The sequence below is a fragment of the Thermobia domestica genome, chromosome 10 (genome assembly GCF_964235325.1).
Source record: "Thermobia domestica chromosome 10, izTheDome1.hap1.1, whole genome shotgun sequence".
NCBI classification, from domain to species: Eukaryota; Metazoa; Arthropoda; class Insecta; order Zygentoma; family Lepismatidae; genus Thermobia; species Thermobia domestica.
The window spans coordinates 85,378,030-85,399,219 of record NC_137463.1 but is presented as its reverse complement, the minus strand read 5'-3'; the positions used below and the strand labels follow the sequence as shown (position 1 = coordinate 85,399,219).

Here is a 21,190-nt window from a genome sequence, read left to right as displayed (position 1 = left end):
TTATTATTATTATTAAGTATTCTGCCTTTCAGCAGGTCCTGGGACTAATGAACGGGACGTTAAACTCAAATCAAGTCAGCTAATTAGCCTTCCTACGAATGATGCTGGCTGGAATTGTCACTTTCTCTCATATCCGTTTTCAAACATCTTCATTTGTTGCTCTCTCTCTGTCTATTTTATCTTCTCCACTTTCCTCCAACACCTTATTTCAAAACTCTCTAAATATTTCTTTTCTAACTTCCGCAATGTCCGAGTCTCTGAACCATACAACGTAATATACGTCCATATATAGCACTTAACAAGCTTCTTGCTAAGTCCAACATTAAGCATGCTAGTTAAGAGTGATCTTCTTTTGTTAAATACTTCTTTGGCTATGACTATTTTTGACCTGATCTCTTTGGTTCAGTAAGCGTTTATCGTCAAAATACTTCCCAGATAATTGAAACAATCGACCTCTTCAAGTTATCTTTTATTCTACTCTGACCCATAAGGGTGCGTTTCCAAAGGATATTCTCATGATTTTCGACTTTTTGATGTTGATTTCCATTCCATATAGTTTCTCAGAGTCAATTACTTTGTCAATCATCTCCTGTAGTCCTTCTTCGGTTCTAGCTATAATAATCGTACCATCTGCACACCTGATCTTGTTAATGATTTGCTCTCCAATCTTGAAATCCTCAATTTCCACTAATACTTCCTTCATTCACTGTAAATGTTGAATAGTTGTGACGGTAGAGTACATCCTTGTCTGACTCTTCTATAATCTCCACACTATTGGTTTTTCCTTCATTCAAGAGCAACTTCACTTTTTGTCCTATCTACAGTTTTCGAATGAGTCGTCAGTCTCTCCAGTTGACCCCGGTTTCTTAAGTGTTTTCAGAAGTTTCGTCCAATTGACCCGGTCCAAAGCTTTTTGCAAGCCAATGAAACGTAAGCACAACTCCTCCTTTAAATCACGAACTGGTTCGAATACAATTTCCATCAACCCAATAGCACCTCTGGTACATTTTACTTTCTGGAATTCAAATTGATCACCTTCTAACATCTCTTCTATCTTACTTTCCAGCCGCCTGTTCAGTATGAGTGCAATAATCTTTCCAGTGTAAGAAATAAGGCTAATGCTTCTGTGTTTGCTACACTTCTTTGCTTGCTTTTTTCTTGAGCAATGGAATCATTGTAGCATTAAGAAAATTCTTTGGCCATTTTCCCCTCAGGTAAATCTTGTGTAATAAGTGAAATCAGTATTTTCATTGCATTGTCTTTTAATCTATTGTGCAAATCTGCTGGTTTGTCGTCGTCTTCAGTGGCCTTTCTCCTTCGCATGTCGCGGATTGCTTGTATTAATTCGCTTTTCAATAAACTGCATTCTTTCTCCTCATCATCCACCTCTTCCTCTGCTTCGGTCGCAATATCTTTGCGGCAGTTCTGATCATACAGGTCTTGTGTGTGTTCCTCCCAAATTCTGAGGATTCTTTGGAGGTCAATATGACCTTGACCTTGTTGATCTTCGATTCCAAACGTTCGTATACCTTTGTTAGCTTTCGCTCCTAATTCTTATGCTTTCTGATATATTAGATCATATCTGATGCGCCGTTAAAGTTCCGTTATATCTTCACATATCTGTCCCATGTACTGTTCTTTGGCTTCGTCCGTTCTCTTTTCAATTCATTATTCAGCCTTCTGTATTTGATGTCCGTGTTTTTCGTCCTTCTGCATTTCTCCATCTTCTTAAGTATTGCTTCAATTATCAAGAGTAATTTTTGCTGCTCATTCCATCCTGCCAATGTTATTTTGGAGTATGTCAAGTAGAATCTGCTTTACTTTTTCGAAACTAGTTTCGACATTGCAGACCATATTGCCCATTGCACAGATTTTCTTCAATCTTTTCTTTTACATTACTATCGATACTTCTTGGTCGCTCTAAGTTCCATTTTCGATTTCTCCTACCATTTTTCTATCGGCTTTAACCAGGTTTGCACTTTTGCCATAGGAGATTGTAATTCAAATCAATGTCTGCTCCCGTAGTGTCTTCACCTCTCACACTATTCCTGAAACGTTGCTTCACAAGAACGTAATCGATTTGGTAGCGTTTCATATCTCCTTTACTTTTCCATGAGTACAACTGGGTTTATCTTTTCTAAACCATGTGTTCATTACCACCATATCATGTTGTGTACAGAAATCGATAAAAATTTGACCCTGTTCGTTTCTTCTGCTTAGTTTAAATTGTCCCACTACCTTATCCTACAACTCCTTCTCCTACTATGCTGTCGAAGTCTCCAGTTACATGGCGCTGACCTTGCCTTTCACTCCTGATGCAATATGTCACTAATCTCATCATATATTATTTCTACTTCATTGTTATCATGGTCGGTTGTTGGCATATATACTTGTAATATCAGAATATCCACTGGTTTTGTACCTAGTTTTACAAACATCAAGCGGTCACTGCAGCATCCCATTTTGGTTTTACTTCTTGCTATTTTGTTCTTCATTCCTATCACGACACTATTCTTGGTCTTAATGCCACCCGAATAGAATAGTTTGTACTATCTCATCTTTTCCTGTCCATCTTACTTCACCCAAGCCCACTATGTCCTCTTTACATTTATCCATTTCCACTTTTTAATTTTCATGTTTACTCACGTCGTAGAGTTCGTATATTCCGGTTTCCATGAACGTTATTATTTTCTCCTCTGATGATTCTTTCCGGAGTAGTCCCAACCCGGAGATCCAAACTATTCTTTCTCACTGCCATTCATTAAATTAAATCAAGTCATGTTGCAATTATTTCTAGCATGTATTTCTAAAACATGAACAACATTGTAATTGGCGTTTCTAGAAAATTCCGAAAAATTATCTTCAAGACGAAACTAACCTTTTTGTATTTTTCCTTGGAATTGCATGTACTATGCCATATTAAAAGCTTGTTATAACATTATTTCCAATCCGTCGAACGCTTGAATGTCGTCACTGCAAATGTAAGTATGCCAATACTCGTTAGGAGGAGCGACCTAGTCATGAATGCAGAACAAAGACAAATAGATTTGGGATTCGACAGCTCAGGACATTCTTCTAAACTATCCATTGTGGATCTTTGAACGAGAAACTACTTTCGCAATATTGCACTTTTATTAATAAATTACATGTTTATCACATATGAACAAATCTTAGATGTTTCTGAAAAAGTAGTCCATAAATGCTCATCCCCAAGAGTAGACTATCCCAGGTGACGTTTTTATAGGAGAAATGACTTATGCCGCATTATAAGGCTGTTATTGAAATATTTATTTATTAAATATAAGCCAAAAGTGGTTTGTTTGCCTATATCAAATATGTCTTTGGTAGTAGATAAGAAAAGTTTGCAGTGGTGAATTATGTGCTTTTAAAACAACATTTGTTTACAAGAGATTTCAGGAATTTATTTGTCCAAAACAAAATAAAGTGAATCGAATATCGTTGGAATACATATATATTCTAGAGTGACTGTACCATTTGATGATTTCTGTCAAGTGATAATTTGGTTTTACAACATAATTTGTTATATCCCGTTCTATAGAGTCAAAATTTTAAAATTACAACCTATACCATGTATCTATTAAAACAGGTACATTCGAGTTACATCAGGAACGCGAATAATTAGCTAAGGTAAATGTTACCTAGATATGATATAGTATACACACTAGTAATAGATTTTCAGCAACAATTTACCTATCCTACTGAATTATAGCTTCAAAATTTAATTAGTTTATTTTCCACATAAACCATCGATACTGCAAAGCAAATAGCTTCGACTAAGCTACGAATACATCTAGATGTCTACGACAGCCTTTTTTTTTTTTTTTTTTTTTTATCAACGCAAATTTAAACCAAAACTTATTTCATTTTCGTTTTCAAAAATTTAGGGTCTACTGGAAAGAAAGGAAAGCGAACAGTTTTTGAAATTGTGTTTTCCCCCAAAACAAGATTAGAAAAAACTCAGTTTGGGAACATGCTAAACATTTACCAAAGTGGTTTGATTAATAAATCAATGATAACAAAAAAGTAATTCTAACCTAAATAATAGAATATAACAAAATATTTTCGAAACTACATAATGCAGTAACGTTATAAGAATACTATATAAAACGGAAGTTCTACATAGGGTTTATAGATTTATTCCAAATTATATACGAGCGTATAGCTCATGTGTTATTCTTAGTATATTTTAAAACAACACATATTTCCTCCATGAAGAGTACTGTAATACGTAATGCACAGTAAGGCAATTAGAAAACGAGTATATCTTTCTTTCTTCGAACTCAGTTTTCCAATGAACCATAATGCAGAATCTATCGCCTATTCTTGGAAACACACGTAAAAATTTCGGTTACTTCCTATTTCGCAGAAAGCATTATCTGTGTACAATGTTGCCAAGTTTACTTTACCCATTCCGGTTTTGCAGAATTGCATCAGAAGTTTTGGTAGCAACTATATATTAGAAATATTCGGCGAAAATAACAAAACACCAACATAAATCTAGAGAAGTGCGGTTCGCAATAGAGCCTTGTCACACAAGAGCAATCGCGATTTATTGAAACAAGAACAAATTACAAACGCACAGACATATAAATAACAAAAATCATAATTTGCATTGAACAATAATGGGACGATAATAAATTTAGTATACATCTACAACTCGTAATATCACCTTATTTTCATTGGATTATAGTTTGAACTATCCAAATGAATGCGATGAGATACTACATTAAAGTACGGAATAAGGCCAACCTCGGCATACATAAACCTACTCTTAAGAACCCGAATACGACTGTCTAAACGCCCCCACAATCTTCTCCGCAAAGTTTAATAATTATTGTTTGCTTCCAGAAGCCGCATTCTTCAAAAGTTCTTGCTTCAATAGTAGAATGAATAGAGGGTATTTCAAAACAACACCGACAACGTTTGGGAGGTGATTCCTGACACCAAGATAAGACAAAAAGTATAGAGCAACCTGGGTGCACAAATGCTTCCTTTCGGAGTTATAGGCAGCCGAAAACATGAAAAAATCAAGTTTACAGGTCCGTAGCTACAAAGCTATGGGACCTACCGTAGCCGGGATAAGACTTCACTTAGGAATTAATATGTGCGCTACACAAATATCCAAGTTTCAGAACCCTATGGTACTTCCGCAACAATTTTTATAGATGTAGTAGGTGACTACTTCAAATCATATACCCGTAGTACAACTCCCTCCATAAAAATTCTTGCGTAAGTACCTTAGAATTCTGAAACATGGATTTTTTTTGATAGGGCTCATATTGGTTGCAAAGGGAAGTTTTGATCCGATTGTAGGTCCCATAGTTTTGGGGCTATGGACCTTTAAATTCCATATTTTCATGTTTTCGGCAGCCTATAACTCCGAAAGGAAGCATTTGTGCACCCAAGTGGTCTATAGTTTTTGTCTTATCTTGGTGTCTGGAATCATAACTCAAACGTTATGAGTTTTGTTTTGAAACACCCTGTATATAGGGATGATTTACGTCTACTGCATATTAAACTTGAAATGCTAAACCTCGGCATTGTCCGTGCTTTTTTCAGTGTTATGAAATTTGTTTCTTATTGCACTGAAACATTAATAAAAATAGAATTAGTACAACGTAAGGAGTCAAATAGCAATCCAATAATAAAGTGAACTTTCAAATATTGCTGTACTTAGGGTAAAATGTTGCATTCAGTTCAACATAGGTGTTCGCCAAGTATTATAGGAAACCCTGCGCCTCCGGGATGTCGGGTGCATCGTCTTGATGTCTTCAAGGGGAACGAGTGGAAGTTCTCCCAACCTATTACCTCATTTCATTATCAGCCTTGTAAGTGGAGCCAATCCAATATCTTGTATTTTTTCCATATAGATTGCGGGTAAAATGAAAAAACAAATGCGTAATGTCGCTTGCTGGAATGCTTCCCTTCTAGCGTTTATTGCCGCTTGTTCAAAGTCAGTCGTAAATTCCTGCACACAAAACTGGAAGGAACAATCTTCAGATTTTTTTCTTGATTTGCTGAAGCATGGATGTGTACAATAACAGACTTCTGCTTTGCAATAAGCGGAAGAGAATTAAAAAAAAAAAATACCCGACATACTTTCCGTGCAATGTATTTAACTATGAAAATAGACGTGGACAAATTTTAAATGTTCCATCCATCACGATCTTTCTGTTTATTTCACTTTACAAAAATTCATTTCCAGTGATTACAATATTACGCTGGAATCAATTTCTCAACATGTAACACATATATCAGCGCACTTGTGATGCAGTACAGGCTTTCCACAAACTTATGTAAAAAAATAAATAAAATCTCTAATTTTGCTAAACAGGAATATACGCATTGGATTATTTTTCTGTTCTTCGAAGCATGGCAATGCTGTGCGCGAAAAACCAGTTTGAACCCCTTTCTGCGAAACAGGAACACACGAAAATTTCAGCTTAGTTGATCGTCTGTGTAGCGCGTGATACAACTAATAATAGACTGTGTTGTGGTACCTCGTCACAGTTTTAACAATGACACGAATAGTAAATGTGCGCGATTAGGGTAAGTTGAAAGATTTCTATGACGACAATCGTCATTCTTGTTTCATGCTTTTGAATGTCATAAAAGTTTCAGTAAAAGAGCTTCAGTATGTAGAAGAGGATGAGCACTCAGGTTCAAGCAGGTCTATCACAACAACTGAAATGACTAATAAAGCTCAAGATATCATTATGAATGAACAAAACGTAAATCTTAGTGTAAAACACAACACATGGGGATGCATAAGGAGACGTTTGTCAAATAATAATGAAGGACTTAAAGGAACGGATGCCCCATTCCTTAACAAAGTAGCAGAAACTCGAAAAAATAATTGTTTGTTAGATTTTGGTCCAGAAAAAGTTTTATACTATACACCGCATACTCGCTAGATCTCACTTTTTACTGTGATTACTCTACTTTTACTAAAAATCAAAACCACCACACAAGGGCCACTTTTCTAACAATGCTTCCACCATCCAGAAAGTAGTGACGATGACCTTAAACACCATTATAATCTAGGACTTTCAGAAGTCTATGACTTACTTGATAGTGCACAGCTGTGTAGAAACAAATCAGGCTCCTATCTTGAATAAACCGAGGTAAGTTGATTAAACTTGTTATTCGTTTGTGTTTCAAAGACTTACCTTCATTTTCTAATTGCCACACTGTGTTAATGAAGTGTATCACCACCAATAAATGTGTCTTGTGTGCAACCTCTTGCTGACTTAGTATTAATATACTTACATTGCCAGCGGTATGTATTAAATCTTGGAACAGAAGTGGAGAAATATACTATTGAAGAAGCACCTTCTACAGCTAAAAAGTTACGTGCTCTCATACCATATATACGTGCAGATTATGGTAACAAAAGTGTAAGTGAGAAGTTAACAACGAAATTTGAAGAGTTGAAGGAGACGCCTTTTCAAGAATTCAAGTAAGTATCTTCGTATATAGTAAAATTAAATATTATTGTTTCGAACCTTTTGTGTATACATGAATTTATTCTCCCTTCCTGACGTCAAATTTCATTCAAGTTTCATTAATACAACTGAATCATCAGTTAACTGTTTTAACTTCAAAAATGCCTACAGAGATAGTGGGGAAATATGAGGAAACGACTCCGTGGTTTTTGCCCGACTTGCTGATTTTTCCGTTTGTGAATTTCGTAGTTTTAGCACGAAAGAACAATATTGTCTTGGCTTCTGCCCGAAAAAGGATTGGTCGTGGCCAAGTTCAATCACAGGGACTGGGTCCCTTTACCAAATTAATCACGAAAGAATGAGATAATTACAGTTTCTAATATACTTCTTTTCTATCTTTACTGAATGTATATTTTTGCGCTAGTACACTGAGAAAAAAACTGTAGGTGGCGTACGTAAAAATATAGGTTACATGCGTAATTCCTGTAGTTTTTGGACTTAACGTACAGCAGACGTATAACTCAAAACGCATGCTTTATAATACTTTTTGTATAAGTGTTCCATCTATACGTACTTTCTGTTTGAAACAATGTAGACGCTCAGGATCTCTCATACAAATGGACGTATAAATTATAACACATAGCTGACGAAGGTAAGAGAAGTATATGTATGTGATATACGGAAAACTGCTAGATGTCAGATATCCTGCAACGGCATGATGTAACATCTAAGCGTAGTGCCTATGTAGCATACGGATAACGTATGCTCCGTACTGATTTCTATAGTAAGCAAAAGGATACCGTATATTTGTACAATATACCGCTGTCCGGAGAACGGATTTTTCTCTGTGTAATAGGAAAGCAGAGTTAATGGTATGAAGTAAAACTAATGTAGTAGCATATTTGAAAAGGTAAATTCGGAATATGAACTATAATTTAACACTAAAGAACTGCTATAAACTTTTATTATTATTATTATTATTATTATTATTATTATTATTATTATTATTATTATTATTATTATTATTATTATTATTATTATTATTATTATTATTATTTGGTTTTCTTAACAGTTTTCCGATAACAGTCAGAATTTGAATAATTTTTATCTCGGTTGAGCATTGTTATGAACAATTCTAGGAACTATATTTGTCAGATCTGGTTCGCAATGTGCTCAAATTTCACACGAATTAAAATTATACAGAATAACAATACAAACATCTGTCATTCACAGGCAGCACAATAAAAAACAATGAAACTGGAATGAAACGCTGAAAGATGAGTTAAAACTTAATAAGAGAACTTTTACACCCATAGAAGAACGCGAAACACGTAGAGTAAAATAAACAATGAAATAATCTGTCAGTTTATGATCCACACAAACCATATTTCCTTTAACATGCAAAGCTTTCCTTGAATATAAGATGCTTGGAAACAGATTGCAAATTAAAAGTTACGTTTGAAGATATTCACTTTTCAAAGAAAGGAACAAAGAAGGTAAGGATGCCATAGAATTTAACCAACAGAAAATAAATTACAGTAACCATAAAATTTGATTTCCTCTCATCTCAAAGACGTACGGAAGGTTGGGTCCTGGGTGCCAGGACTCCCCCCCCCCCCCACGAAATTCCACTTTTTAAACAGTCTAATTTTAGGGATGATTTTACAAATTTTACTATATCCTCATATTGAATTTGGACCCCCTCCAAATAAATTTGTGCGTAATTCTGAGCTCAAATATGATATCTAAACAGTACAGTTTTTATCTAAAATATAATATACAACGTACATACACTGTTATATATATATATAGGTATGTTGCTTTGTTTCAGTTGTAGTTGAAAGAAAAGCAATTTCAAAAAATTGTTCGAGTTTGTACAACTATTTGATTAGTTTTAATACATTTGTTCACGATTCAGAATTCAACGAGTTGGATCGACTCTAGGGCTCGTGATTTTCAGGCAATAACCACCAGCAGAAATTGCTCATGATTAAAAGCCACAACGGGGAAATAGCTCGACGGGCAAAAACACGGAACGCAAAGAACATTTGTCAATTCTCTGTCTTTAAATCTGATAAAGAACAAACATTTCGAGAAATGAGGGAGATATATAGTTCATAGTATAGATAAAAGTTGTCCTCCAACGGAAGAGAAAAGGATTAAGGCTGAGGCTACCAGGTGGCAATTTGTTATACAGGGCCGGAATTAAGGGAGGGTTCACCGGACCACATGCACCTCCTTCACTGTAAATATACACTATCTAAAATGAGAACCTAGCAGTGAAAAAGCAACATTTTCCTAAACTTTCTACTGTCATGTGTCCGTTTGAGGCTTAAAAAAAAGCTTAGTTTTGCAAAAGGAATACCTTAAGTCGATTTTCTGAAGGTTGAAGGAAAAGGATTCACTTAACAAAGTAATATTCCTCATTCACACCAAAGATGCCTAAAGGCATTTAAAAACTTAAAAATTTAAATCAAATGGAGTGGTAGTTATTGATGCACCCCCTTTCAAGAAATCCTGGGTCCGTTCCCCCTCTCTCTCTCTCACTCGCTCGCTCTCTCCCTCCCTCCCTCCCTCTCTCTCTCTCTCTCTCTCTCTCTCTCTCTCTCTCTCTCTCTCTCTCTCTCTATATATATATATATATATATATATATATATATATATATATATCAAATGCTCTGAGTTGAATTGGAATCATGTGCAGGAGCAGAATCCTTCTTAAATATTAACACATTACCATGAATAGTACGTGGGCATGCTGAAAAGTAATGCGCATGGAAATGGTTAAAATTATCAATATAAAACAAACGCATAGGGTGAGTGTGCCTAAAGTCAGCCGTCTCTAGCAGTCAGCCATTTTTCAGTAACAAGCAATTAAATAAGCATGCGGTAACCTGTTATCAAACAAATAGTCAACTAAAACCTAAATCAGAGCTCCAGTAGTCAACCTCATTTGTTCTGGCCTGGTGTGACTTCTCGTAGCAGAAAAGAAAAATGATTATTTAAGGTTTACTGATGCAAGTGAGCATAATGAGCATTTTGTTAATAAAAAAATAAGGAAGAAGCTTTACTTTAAAGTTAAATTAAAACTATATTATTGTTAAAAAGTACGAGTTATTGCTTTCTTCGATGAATGAATGTATGCAGTTTGTTAAAAAATTCGTGGTTTTTGATACAAAACAAGATATTGCGTAGAAATAAGGGGGGCTGACTACAGGTTGCATTTTTGATAACGTTTTCCGATAGTCAGCCATTAGGGGCTGACTACTGGAAATGACCCTTGACTTCATTTTCCAGTGGTCATCCCCCATTATTTTCAACGGACGACTACTGGATACATATACTCCAGTAGTCAGCTACCTATCATTCATTCAATTTAAATGCACATTTCTACAACGGAGACACTTAACTAATACCTAGAAGACTTTCCTAAGGATTTAATGAAAAAAGTAGCCATTATAAAGTTACTAATTGCATCATGCAAGCATAATACAGTTATAATACCAGCCATTTGAATTCTTATATTTTCCTGAAACTGAGGAAACAAAAGATTAAGAATTTATGGCTGGTCTGAATTCTCTCTCTAAAATTTAAAAGACAGGTAATGAGTATTTTTTACCTTGATCATGGGCCTAGGTTGGTCTTATCTAAAGTAACTATGAAGAAATCAGCGATATCAATATCTAATTGATTTGATAATTTATATTACTCCGCACAATGTCGCGTTTCCGCACGTTTTTAATTCCAAGGTTCAACTGCTCTTTTACTATTACTATTACTATTATTATTATTATTATTATTATTATTATTATTATTATTATTATTATTATTATTATTATTATTATTATTATTATTATTATCATTATCTGTTCCGTTCCTCGAGTTGCCTCATTGCCAAAACAATACAGAGTAATCATAAATATTTACATTCTAACTCATGCTTCTCATTCAGTACCTCATAGCCTAGCTATACTTTCTCATAGTAACCCACTTGTTTTCTATCAAAACCTAATTAAAACGCGGTTTATCTTTTTATAAGTAAATTCAAGCACAGATGCCTGCTAGCCTATCTTGAAGAGAGACAACGGAAACCAAAGAGTCATAGAGTCATTTCAAGCACTTTAACCAAAGAGTACTACCTGGCAGCTGTGAAAGTTATTGAATACTTGAAATCGAATCATCATTAAAAATGCAAATAATGTTGAAAGTCTTCTTCAAGAAATGAAAAGGACTGCTGACCGCGAGGAAAATATGTCTAACAGTTTAAGAACGCGTAATTCAGCGTTTCTTTCAACCAGTCCAAAGACATCTTCTACTGGAATAAACTCAGAGTCAGATGATTTTGCAACCAGTTGCGTTGAGGATACTGTATCCAAAGATACTGTATAATACACTAATGAACACAGATAGAACTATTCTTCTGTCCAAAGAGGATCGATCTACTACATCAGTACTTCCTAGTGAGATGTTCGATAATCTTAGTCCTAGAACGTACCAGATTTCCGCAGTTGGACTTCTAGAGCTTACAAATACATCTGCGATGTCAGAAATAGATGTTACGTCTGACTCAAACCAGGAAACCAACACATCCGTTGTGGCATCTTATGCTGAAACGACGCATGGTGAAAGGTCTGCTTCGGTTTCTACAATCGGTAGTGCCATAAATAACTTCATATGATCTCAGAAGAAATTCAAAGAGAATCTTCGTCAAACATTTCCATATCATCTGCTTTTGATCAGTATCTTTTCTTGCCAGCTCCAATCAAAAGGAAAACTATCAAAAATGTGCCCAGAGAAAGAGTTCCAAGTGCGATATCCTACCAAGAATGGAGAAATTATCAGATGTTAAAGAATGTAAAGAAAAGAAAACTAGAAGAGGAACATCTAAAACGAAAAAGGGAGAGAATAAAAGAAGAAATGAAAATCTGCAAAAAATCAAACAGAAAGAAAAGACTGTCAAGTCAAGTAGCACTAGTAGTTCGGAAAACGAGATGCAAGAAGTTGTTGAAAGCCGTGTTAAGTGTAAGGCATAAGTGACACTGAGGGCGACACACTTAAATTTATGGGGTGTGATTTTTGTGATCACTGGTGCCACTTGAAATGCACGTGCCTCAGTGAATTATCGTACGGAGAAGCTACTAAATAACTGTTTGTGTGTCCTGAATGTGCTTAATAAACTTCATATTAATGTCATAGCTAAGTATAAATATCAATGTAAATATAAATAGGACTATATATTAGTTTTAAATAGGCCAATCTAGGCCGAGGCACATTTTCTTAGTTTATAGTAAGTACAAGAAGTCATTTTTTCCTATATCGCAGTACATTATCCACGTAGTTTTTCTCTGTAGGAAGTCTGAGTGCAATATAATTGTCCCTTAATTTGATAACTGGGGAATTAGTCTTAAATTCCATTTAAAAAGTCGATTCTATAGTGTGGCTGACTACTGGCTAAACTAATGGCTGACCTTTGGTTTTCATAGGCTGACTACTGGTTATTTTAGACTTTCTGGTATTTTCTTTTACCTGTGTAATTATTTATAAAAGATTTCCTATGTGAGCTACACAAACGTAAAATTTAAACTCTGCTCTTTGTAATGGCATATGCAGTAAAAGTTATTAGTAAAAAATGAATTTTTTATACTTTAACAAAGTTGAAAATCTTAAATGGCCGACTACTGGCACATTTACCCTATACATTACTAGAACTTCTACTATAAAGTGCAATAATTATTTTTCCACACCACACACACTTCAGGTGGTCAACACAATTGTGCCAGTGTGCGACAAGTTTTGTAATCCAATTCAAATTAAATTTTTAGTCTCACGTGTCTCAGCTATATTCTTTTTCCTAAAGAAGAAACATGATTAATGGAAGTGAATGGTTCTGAAAATAAATTTTTTGTGTTCTCCCAAGGACATAATACCACTTCTATAATATTCATCTTAACGATGGAACAACATGACTTCCTGCTTTGCTGCATCATCAGAATCAAAATAAAATTTCTTCAGGTGCTCCTTAAGTATAGGAGAAACACTAAATTCCGATGGAGTCAGATCTGGACTGTATGCCGAAAGACATATGACAGAGAAACCAAGGCAATGAAACTTCTTAGTTGTCAATGCCTCAATGCTAATATCGTGCTGGATGAAAGACTTTATTTCTTAACGAAATTGTCTAATCCATCGTGTCAATAGTGTAAGAGTGTTACGCACAGTAGGGATCAGAAGAAATGGTTGTGCTCTTAGGCAGAAAATCCATACTATACCATAAACGTTCCAGAAGACTGTTACGTAACTTTGTCTGCGATGCACAGCCCCAAAATTTCTGGCGATGCACAGCTCAGTTTTCGCGGCACCCACCATAGACAAAAAAAATCCGATATCCCATATCTGCAATTAACATCCGCACTCATATTCATGATATATAATACTTCATATATTTTTTGTTTAACATTCCACTATTATGCACCAAGGCTAAGGTAGATGATGATAATGATGATAAGGAACGAAATGGTAAAATGAAGAAAACGCGATGAAACGAATTTTGAGAAAACCTACGCACACGGTGTTTGTTGAAGCACACTTCATAGGAAGCTACTGTGCGATACGCCGGTTATCTACAGTCAGTTCATCAATATGATTGCGATCTCATTTATCCGTTGAATTACGTGGCATTCTAGTTTGTTGTTTTTCAAGCAAAACAATTTTCGCTACCGTGTGGTTTGCAGTACGACCACGAAGAGTCCCACGTTTCTCGTATTGACGTCCACACAATCCTCCTTGTAAACAATTGTCACTCTCCGTTCACGCTTCTTCAGTAGGGTGCATCGAATTTCCACTTTATTTGAAATCAGCTTACCCTTAGTGAAATTTTTTTGCGAAATGGTCTCTATATGTCATATAGAAAATCGCACGCCGATTAGTTAATTTCTTTAGGTGCCACTAAGGGCCTAATGTTTCAAAAATGTGTTAAAAATTATATTTTTTTAAAAATAAATTATACATATTTACTTTTACGAAAACATTTTATCCTTAGTAGCTATTTTGGGCAGAAATGTACACATTTTACGTGAAAAAATTTCAGCTTGATAGGTCAAGTCCTTCAGGTGCCACCAGACTAAAATTTGGACGAAACGGCCCCAAAAGATATTTTATTCAGTGTTTTGGAAAAAAAAAATCGAGTTTTCGTCTCTTATAAACAGCTAATTAGGTAAGAAATGGGGTAATCAAGGTTAAAAAAAGACTTTATAGTAGAATGAATGTTATCAAACAAGACACATACCAGTGGTTGTCCAGCTTATGTTCGTAGCGCGAAAAAATAAATGATTATTTTTGTAGATAAAACTCCTTTCGATAAAACACCTGCAGTGCATAGAATGAAGTCGCCCAAAAGGGAGTTTGTCGCAAAATTAAAAGTGGGAGTAGCATCGAGAGAAAAGAAAAAAAGTGACTCACTGTTAGTGTGTCTGCAGATGAGATTAGGAGTAATTTTGCGTTGCTTTCTAGATAGAAAAATTGGTGTTTGATGTGGAAACTGTTTACGTTGCCGATTGTGTTTAAGTGAAAATACATGTGCATTTGTGTGCGTTTTTGAAGGATTGCGTCCTACTTGTGCTTATCGCCAGTCATTGAATGTGTCAGTTCGTCATTCCAATGGTGCGACAAGTTTTTTGAGGTCTTGCATTGACAAAAGTGTCTAACTGTTCAAAACTGGTTTCGGTGAATAAACTATCAAGTGTCCGTAAAGATGTCACCTAAAAAGAAGTTTGAATGTAAGTAACTTTGTCCATAATGTCATTGGATCTCCTGCGGAATTTATTTTTAGTCAGCTTCCAACAATCGCTGATATCCTTAAGCAATTATTGTGGGAAAGAGAGAACACGAAATGGGATAGAGCATCTCAGAAGGACCTCTCTGCTAAAGTGCTAGCTCATTCAGTGGCAAGAAAAGTAATTCAAATTTGGGAAAATGCATCAATCAGCGGTGCAGCTATTTTGAGTGAGCAACGGGTTATAGCGTTGATTTTACATTACACATATCACAAAAACGTCCGTCAGCTGCAAAAGTTCAAGGACAAACCCGTTTCCTTTGCTTCCAAAGTTGCAAAATTCCAGAAGTTCGCCAGCAAAACTTTGTTTGATATCGCTTCTTGTAAATGCATCGACCCGGTTGCTTGCACTTGTGCGAGAGAGAAGAAAGTGCCTAAATTGGAGGTTTCATTTTTAATTGACCAGAGAACCACCCGACAAATGGGTATGGCAGGACTTGATAGAAAGGAGACACAGAAACGTGTTAAACATTTATTGCAAAAAAATCGAGGTTAGAAAAATCAACCAAAGCCGAATGAAATTAGTAGTTCCGGAAGACAAAACGATAGTGTCCCTTTACAAAATGAACGGGAGAAGAGTCAGATTCCACTTCAAGTTTCTTTAAAAGAAATAAGATTAGCCCTTCTAAACAAATGAAAGTTAGGTTGCCGACATTCTCCAATGCAGTATATAGATGTAATATATCAGACCGCAAGGCAGCAATTATCGCTTCGTCGCTTTTGGTAGATATCGGACTGGTTACTCCAGTTCATAAGCAGAAGGCGATCGACAAAAGCAAGATTCGGAGAGAGAAGAAATGATTAGGATACGCCATCGTTGAAGAGGACAGTGCATCACTTGAATCGACTTAAGTAAAAGCGTTATACTTCGCCGGAAGAAAGAATCAGATTCTCACCCTTGAGACTAAAGACGGCATCAACCACCGAATAATGAAAAAAGATCACTACGTACTGCTACAAGAGCCAGGATCGAATTATCTCGGCCACGTCTCTACTTTATCTGGAAGAGAAGAGAGCATACGGGTTGTCATCACAAAGTTCTTTGTTCATCAAAATATCCCCCTATCAGATCTGGTTATTTTGGGTTGCCACGGTACTACTACCAACACTGGTCAGAAGAACGATGCGATGGCACATATTGAAGTCTTCCTGAACAAACCCCTTTAGAGAATCGTCTGTATGATACACACGAATGAGCTCCCATTTCGACATTTCATTGAATTCATAGACGGCAAGTCTACTGGACCAAATACATTTAGAGGACCAATAGGATCAGCACTTCCAACCTGCGAAGAGTTGCCACTCCAGAGTTTTCAGCCCGTACCAGTAGACTGGGAATTCAACTTCACTAAGGATTCATTAAGCACTCATCAAAAATATTTGCTGAATATCTGTCAAGCGGTTTCTTCAGGAGAATGTTCCGTTGGGTTAGCTCACATGAAGCCTGGTAAAATTAATCAAGCCAGATGGCTAACTAGAGTTTTACGTTTGTACGTAGGAACAAAAGAACACACTAATGAACTTGAAACCATCGTCCAATACATCATGATGGTCTACGCACCACTCTGGTTTGCTGTGATCCGTAATCTATCGTGTGCAGAAGGAGCTCGTCATTTGTGGCAACTTATCACGACTCTCGCCACATGGAAGCTAAATACAGGAAAATTCATCCAGTGATCCGTACAAATGTGTGGCACGGCCATCCTGAAAACCTATTTCTATTAATGTTGACTGACCAAGATGCTAAAGTACGAGAGCTTGGCTGAAGGCGAGTCCTAAAAGCAAGACAAACGACCCAACCTGGTGATCGCGTACTGGTACGAGAATTCGTCGTTCCTGAAATCAACTTAGAAGCGGCAAACTATGTTGATATGATTAATTGATCAGCATGCACGCTGATGGAGCAACCACTGACAAAACGCTTGAGCCTGCAGAAGCTAAGAGAAAATGTAAAGACGGCTCCAATGTCTGATGAATCTATTACATCCTTACCCTGTCACACTTGCGTTGTAGAAAAAAATGGTGAAGTTGGTGACAAGCGGCATCAGCGGTATGTGGGCAAGAAGCATGACATATATTTGTCCTAGCAACACTACAGTCAAGAAAAAAACATACCAGAATTTAATACAAAAAAACAATTTGAGGTAAAATAGTAACGATATGAACTTGCACTGCCATATGCAACATTAGTATATAAGGGTGGGCGAAACTCGAACTGCAGCCACCTCCTCATGGTGAGTTCTGGGTTATTTTCATCATTAATGTTTGGAAATAAGCAAAGAGCTGCAGATGTAAAACAAAATCTTTCTTATCTAATTAACGATCCAGATGAATCACAAACAACGCAACTTAATTTTAAGAAATGAAAAAAGTAGGGACACAATTGTCCATATTTTAAGCCACTGGTGGCACCTGAATGACTTAACTCATCAAGCTGAAATTCTTTATACGTAAAATATAAACATTTTTCAGGAACAAAACCACATAGGATAACCATTTTTCATAAAAGTACATATTTTACATTTTTTTAAATAATATTTATTTTTTAACAAAATTTAAAAATTTTCGGCCGTTGGTGGCACCTAAAGATATTGACCAATCGACTTGCAATTTTTTACACGTTATATGGATCCAATTTCGCAAAAAAATATCACTAAGGGTAAGTTGATTTCAAAAAAAGTGGAAATTCGATGCACCCTATTCTTCAGCCGCTCTGACATACTGTTGTTACTCGTCACCAAATTTCTTTCCATACGTCCTGGACCTTAACAATTACAGTTTCAAAATGTTATGGAATAATTTTCTTATTCAATAGGCCTACACACTAATTATTTGCTGAGCAAAACAACATATTTCCATTAAAATTTAAATACATGTGACAGTTTCACCAACTAACTCTTTGACTTCATCAGATACTATCGTGACATGACATTCAAGTATTTCTTGACATCAAAGAAAGCAAATTGGAGATATTACTTTCTCCTTAGCCTCGTACAATTGCACTATCAACATACATCAGAGTAAAAGCACGGAACATTATTTTTAAGGGAGAGATAGCACCATAAATTCCGTCTTGTATTAGGTATACTAGCAGACCCCATACATGGTATATTGGCTTCAAATATAATTTTAATATACTCTTTGCAAGAAGACCCCGAAAATATACTTATCTTCTTGTATCAATATATTTTATTGCATTTTGAAGGAATAGAAGTATCTACAGTCAATTTTCTAAAGTTATCGTTATATTATAGACTGTATAATAGGGTGCATCGAATTTCCACTTTTTTTTAAAATCAACTTACCCTTAGTGATATTTTTTTGCGAAATTGGATCCATATAACGTTAAAAAATTGCAAGTCGATTGGTCAATATCTTTAGGTGCCACCAACGGCCGAAAATTTTTAAATTTTGTTAAAAAATAAATATTATTTAAAAAAATGTAAAATATGTACTTTTATGAAAAATGGTTATCCTATGTGGTTTTGTTCCTGAAAAATGTTTATATTTTACGTATAAAGAATTTCAGCTTGATGAGTTAAGTCATTCAGGTGCCACCAGTGGCTTAAAATATGGACAATTGTGTCCCTACTTTTTTCATTTCTTAAAATTAAGTTGCGTTGTTTGTGATTCATCTGGATCGTTAATTAGATAAGAAAGATTTTGTTTTACATCTGCAGCTCTTTGCTTATTTCCAAACATTAATGATGAAAATAACCCAGAACTCACCATGAGGAGGTGGCTGCAGTTCGAGTTTCGCCCACCCTTATATACTAATGTTGCATATGGCAGTGCAAGTTCATATCGTTACTATTTTACCTCAAATTGTTTTTTTGTATTAAATTCTGGTATGTTTTTTTCTTGACTGTAGTGTTGCTAGGACAAATATATGTCATGCTTCTTGCCCACATACCGCTGATGCCGCTTGTCACCAACTTCACCATTCTTTCTACAACGCGAGTGTGACAGGGTAAGGATGTAATAGATTCATCAGACATTGGAGCCGTCTTTACATTTTCTCTTAGCTTCTGCAGGCTCAAGCGTTTTGTCAGTGGTTGCTCCATCAGCGTGCATGCTGATCAATTAATCATATCAACATAGTTTGCCGCTTCTAAGTTGATTTCAGGAACGACGAATTCTCGTACCAGTACGCGATCACCAGGTTGGGTCGTTTGTCTTGCTTTTAGGACTCGCCTTCAGCCAAGCTCTCGTACTTTAGCATCTTGGTCAGTCAACATTAATAGAAATAGGTTTTCAGGATGGCCGTGCCACACATTTGTACGGATCACTGGATGAATTTTCCTGTATTTAGCTTCCATGTGGCGAGAGTCGTGATAAGTTGCCACAAATGACGAGCTCCTTCTGCACACGATAGATTACGGATCACAGCAAACCAGAGTGGTGCGTAGACCATCATGATGTACTGGACGATGGTTTCAAGTTCATTAGTGTGTTCTTTTGTTCCTACGTACAAACGTAAAACTCTAGTTAGCCATCTGGCTTGATTAATTTTACCAGGCTTCATGTGAGCTAACCCAACGGGGCATTCTCCTGAAGAAACCGCTTGACAGATATTCAGCAAATATTTTTGATGAGTGCTTAATGAATCCTTAGTGAAGTTGAATTCCCAGTCTACTGGTACGGGCTGAAAACTCTGGAGTGGCAACTCTTCGCAGGTTGGAAGTGCTGATCCTATTGGTCCTCTAAATGTATTTGGTCCAGTAGACTTGCCGTCTATGAATTCAATGAAATGTCGAAATGGGAGCTCATTCCTGTGTATCATACAGACGATTCTCTAAAGGGGTTTGTTCAGGAAGACTTCAATATGTGCCATCGCATCGTTCTTCTGACCAGTGTTGGTAGTAGTACCGTGGCAACCCAAAATAACCAGATCTGATAGGGGGATATTTTGATGAACAAAGAACTTTGTGATGACAACCCGTATGCTCTCTTCTCTTCCAGATAAAGTAGAGACGTGGCCGAGATAATTCGATCCTGGCTCTTGTAGCAGTACGTAGTGATCTTTTTTCATTATTCGGTGGTTGATGCCGTCTTTAGTCTCAAGGGTGAGAATCTGATTCTTTCTTCCGGCGAAGTATAACGCTTTTACTTAAGTCGATTCAAGTGATGCACTGTCCTCTTCAACGATGGCGTATCCTAATCATTTCTTCTCTCTCCGAATCTTGCTTTTGTCGATCGCCTTCTGCTTATGAACTGGAGTAACCAGTCCGATATCTACCAAAAGCGACGAAGCGATAATTGCTGCCTTGCGGTCTGATATATTACATCTATATACTGCATTGGAGAATGTCGGCAACCTAACTTTCATTTGTTTAGAAGGGCTAATCTTATTTCTTTTAAAGAAACTTGAAGTGGAATCTGACTCTTCTCCCGTTCATTTTGTAAAGGGACACTATCGTTTTGTCTTCCGGAACTACTAATTTCATTCGGCTTTGGTTGATTTTTCTAACCTCGATTTTTTTGCAATAAATGTTTAACACGTTTCTGTGTCTCCTTTCTATCAAGTCCTGCCATACCCATTTGTCGGGTGGTTCTCTGGTCAATTAAAAATGAAACCTCCAATTTAGGCACTTTCTTCTCTCTCGCACAAGTGCAAGCAACCGGGTCGATGCATTTACAAGAAGCGATATCAAACAAAGTTTTGCTGGCGAACTTCTGGAATTTTGCAACTTTGGAAGCAAAGGAAACGGGTTTGTCCTTGAACTTTTGCAGCTGACGGACGTTTTTGTGATATGTGTAATGTAAAATCAACGCTATAACCCGTTGCTCACTCAAAATAGCTGCACCGCTGATTGATGCATTTTCCCAAATTTGAATTACTTTTCTTGCCACTGAATGAGCTAGCACTTTAGCAGAGAGGTCCTTCTGAGAT

General features: G+C 36.3%; 1 protein-coding gene across 1 annotated transcript in view; it reads left to right on the top strand.

Moving 5' to 3' along the window:
- LOC145662524 (aminopeptidase N-like) overlaps positions 1–21,190 on the top strand; it is a 98,239-nt gene that overhangs the window by 28,205 nt on the left and 48,844 nt on the right. The window contains exon 6 of the mRNA XM_081728184.1: positions 7,299–7,480. Coding sequence (XP_081584310.1) covers positions 7,299–7,480 — 182 coding nt within the window. The remainder of the gene's footprint in view (positions 1–7,298; positions 7,481–21,190) is intronic.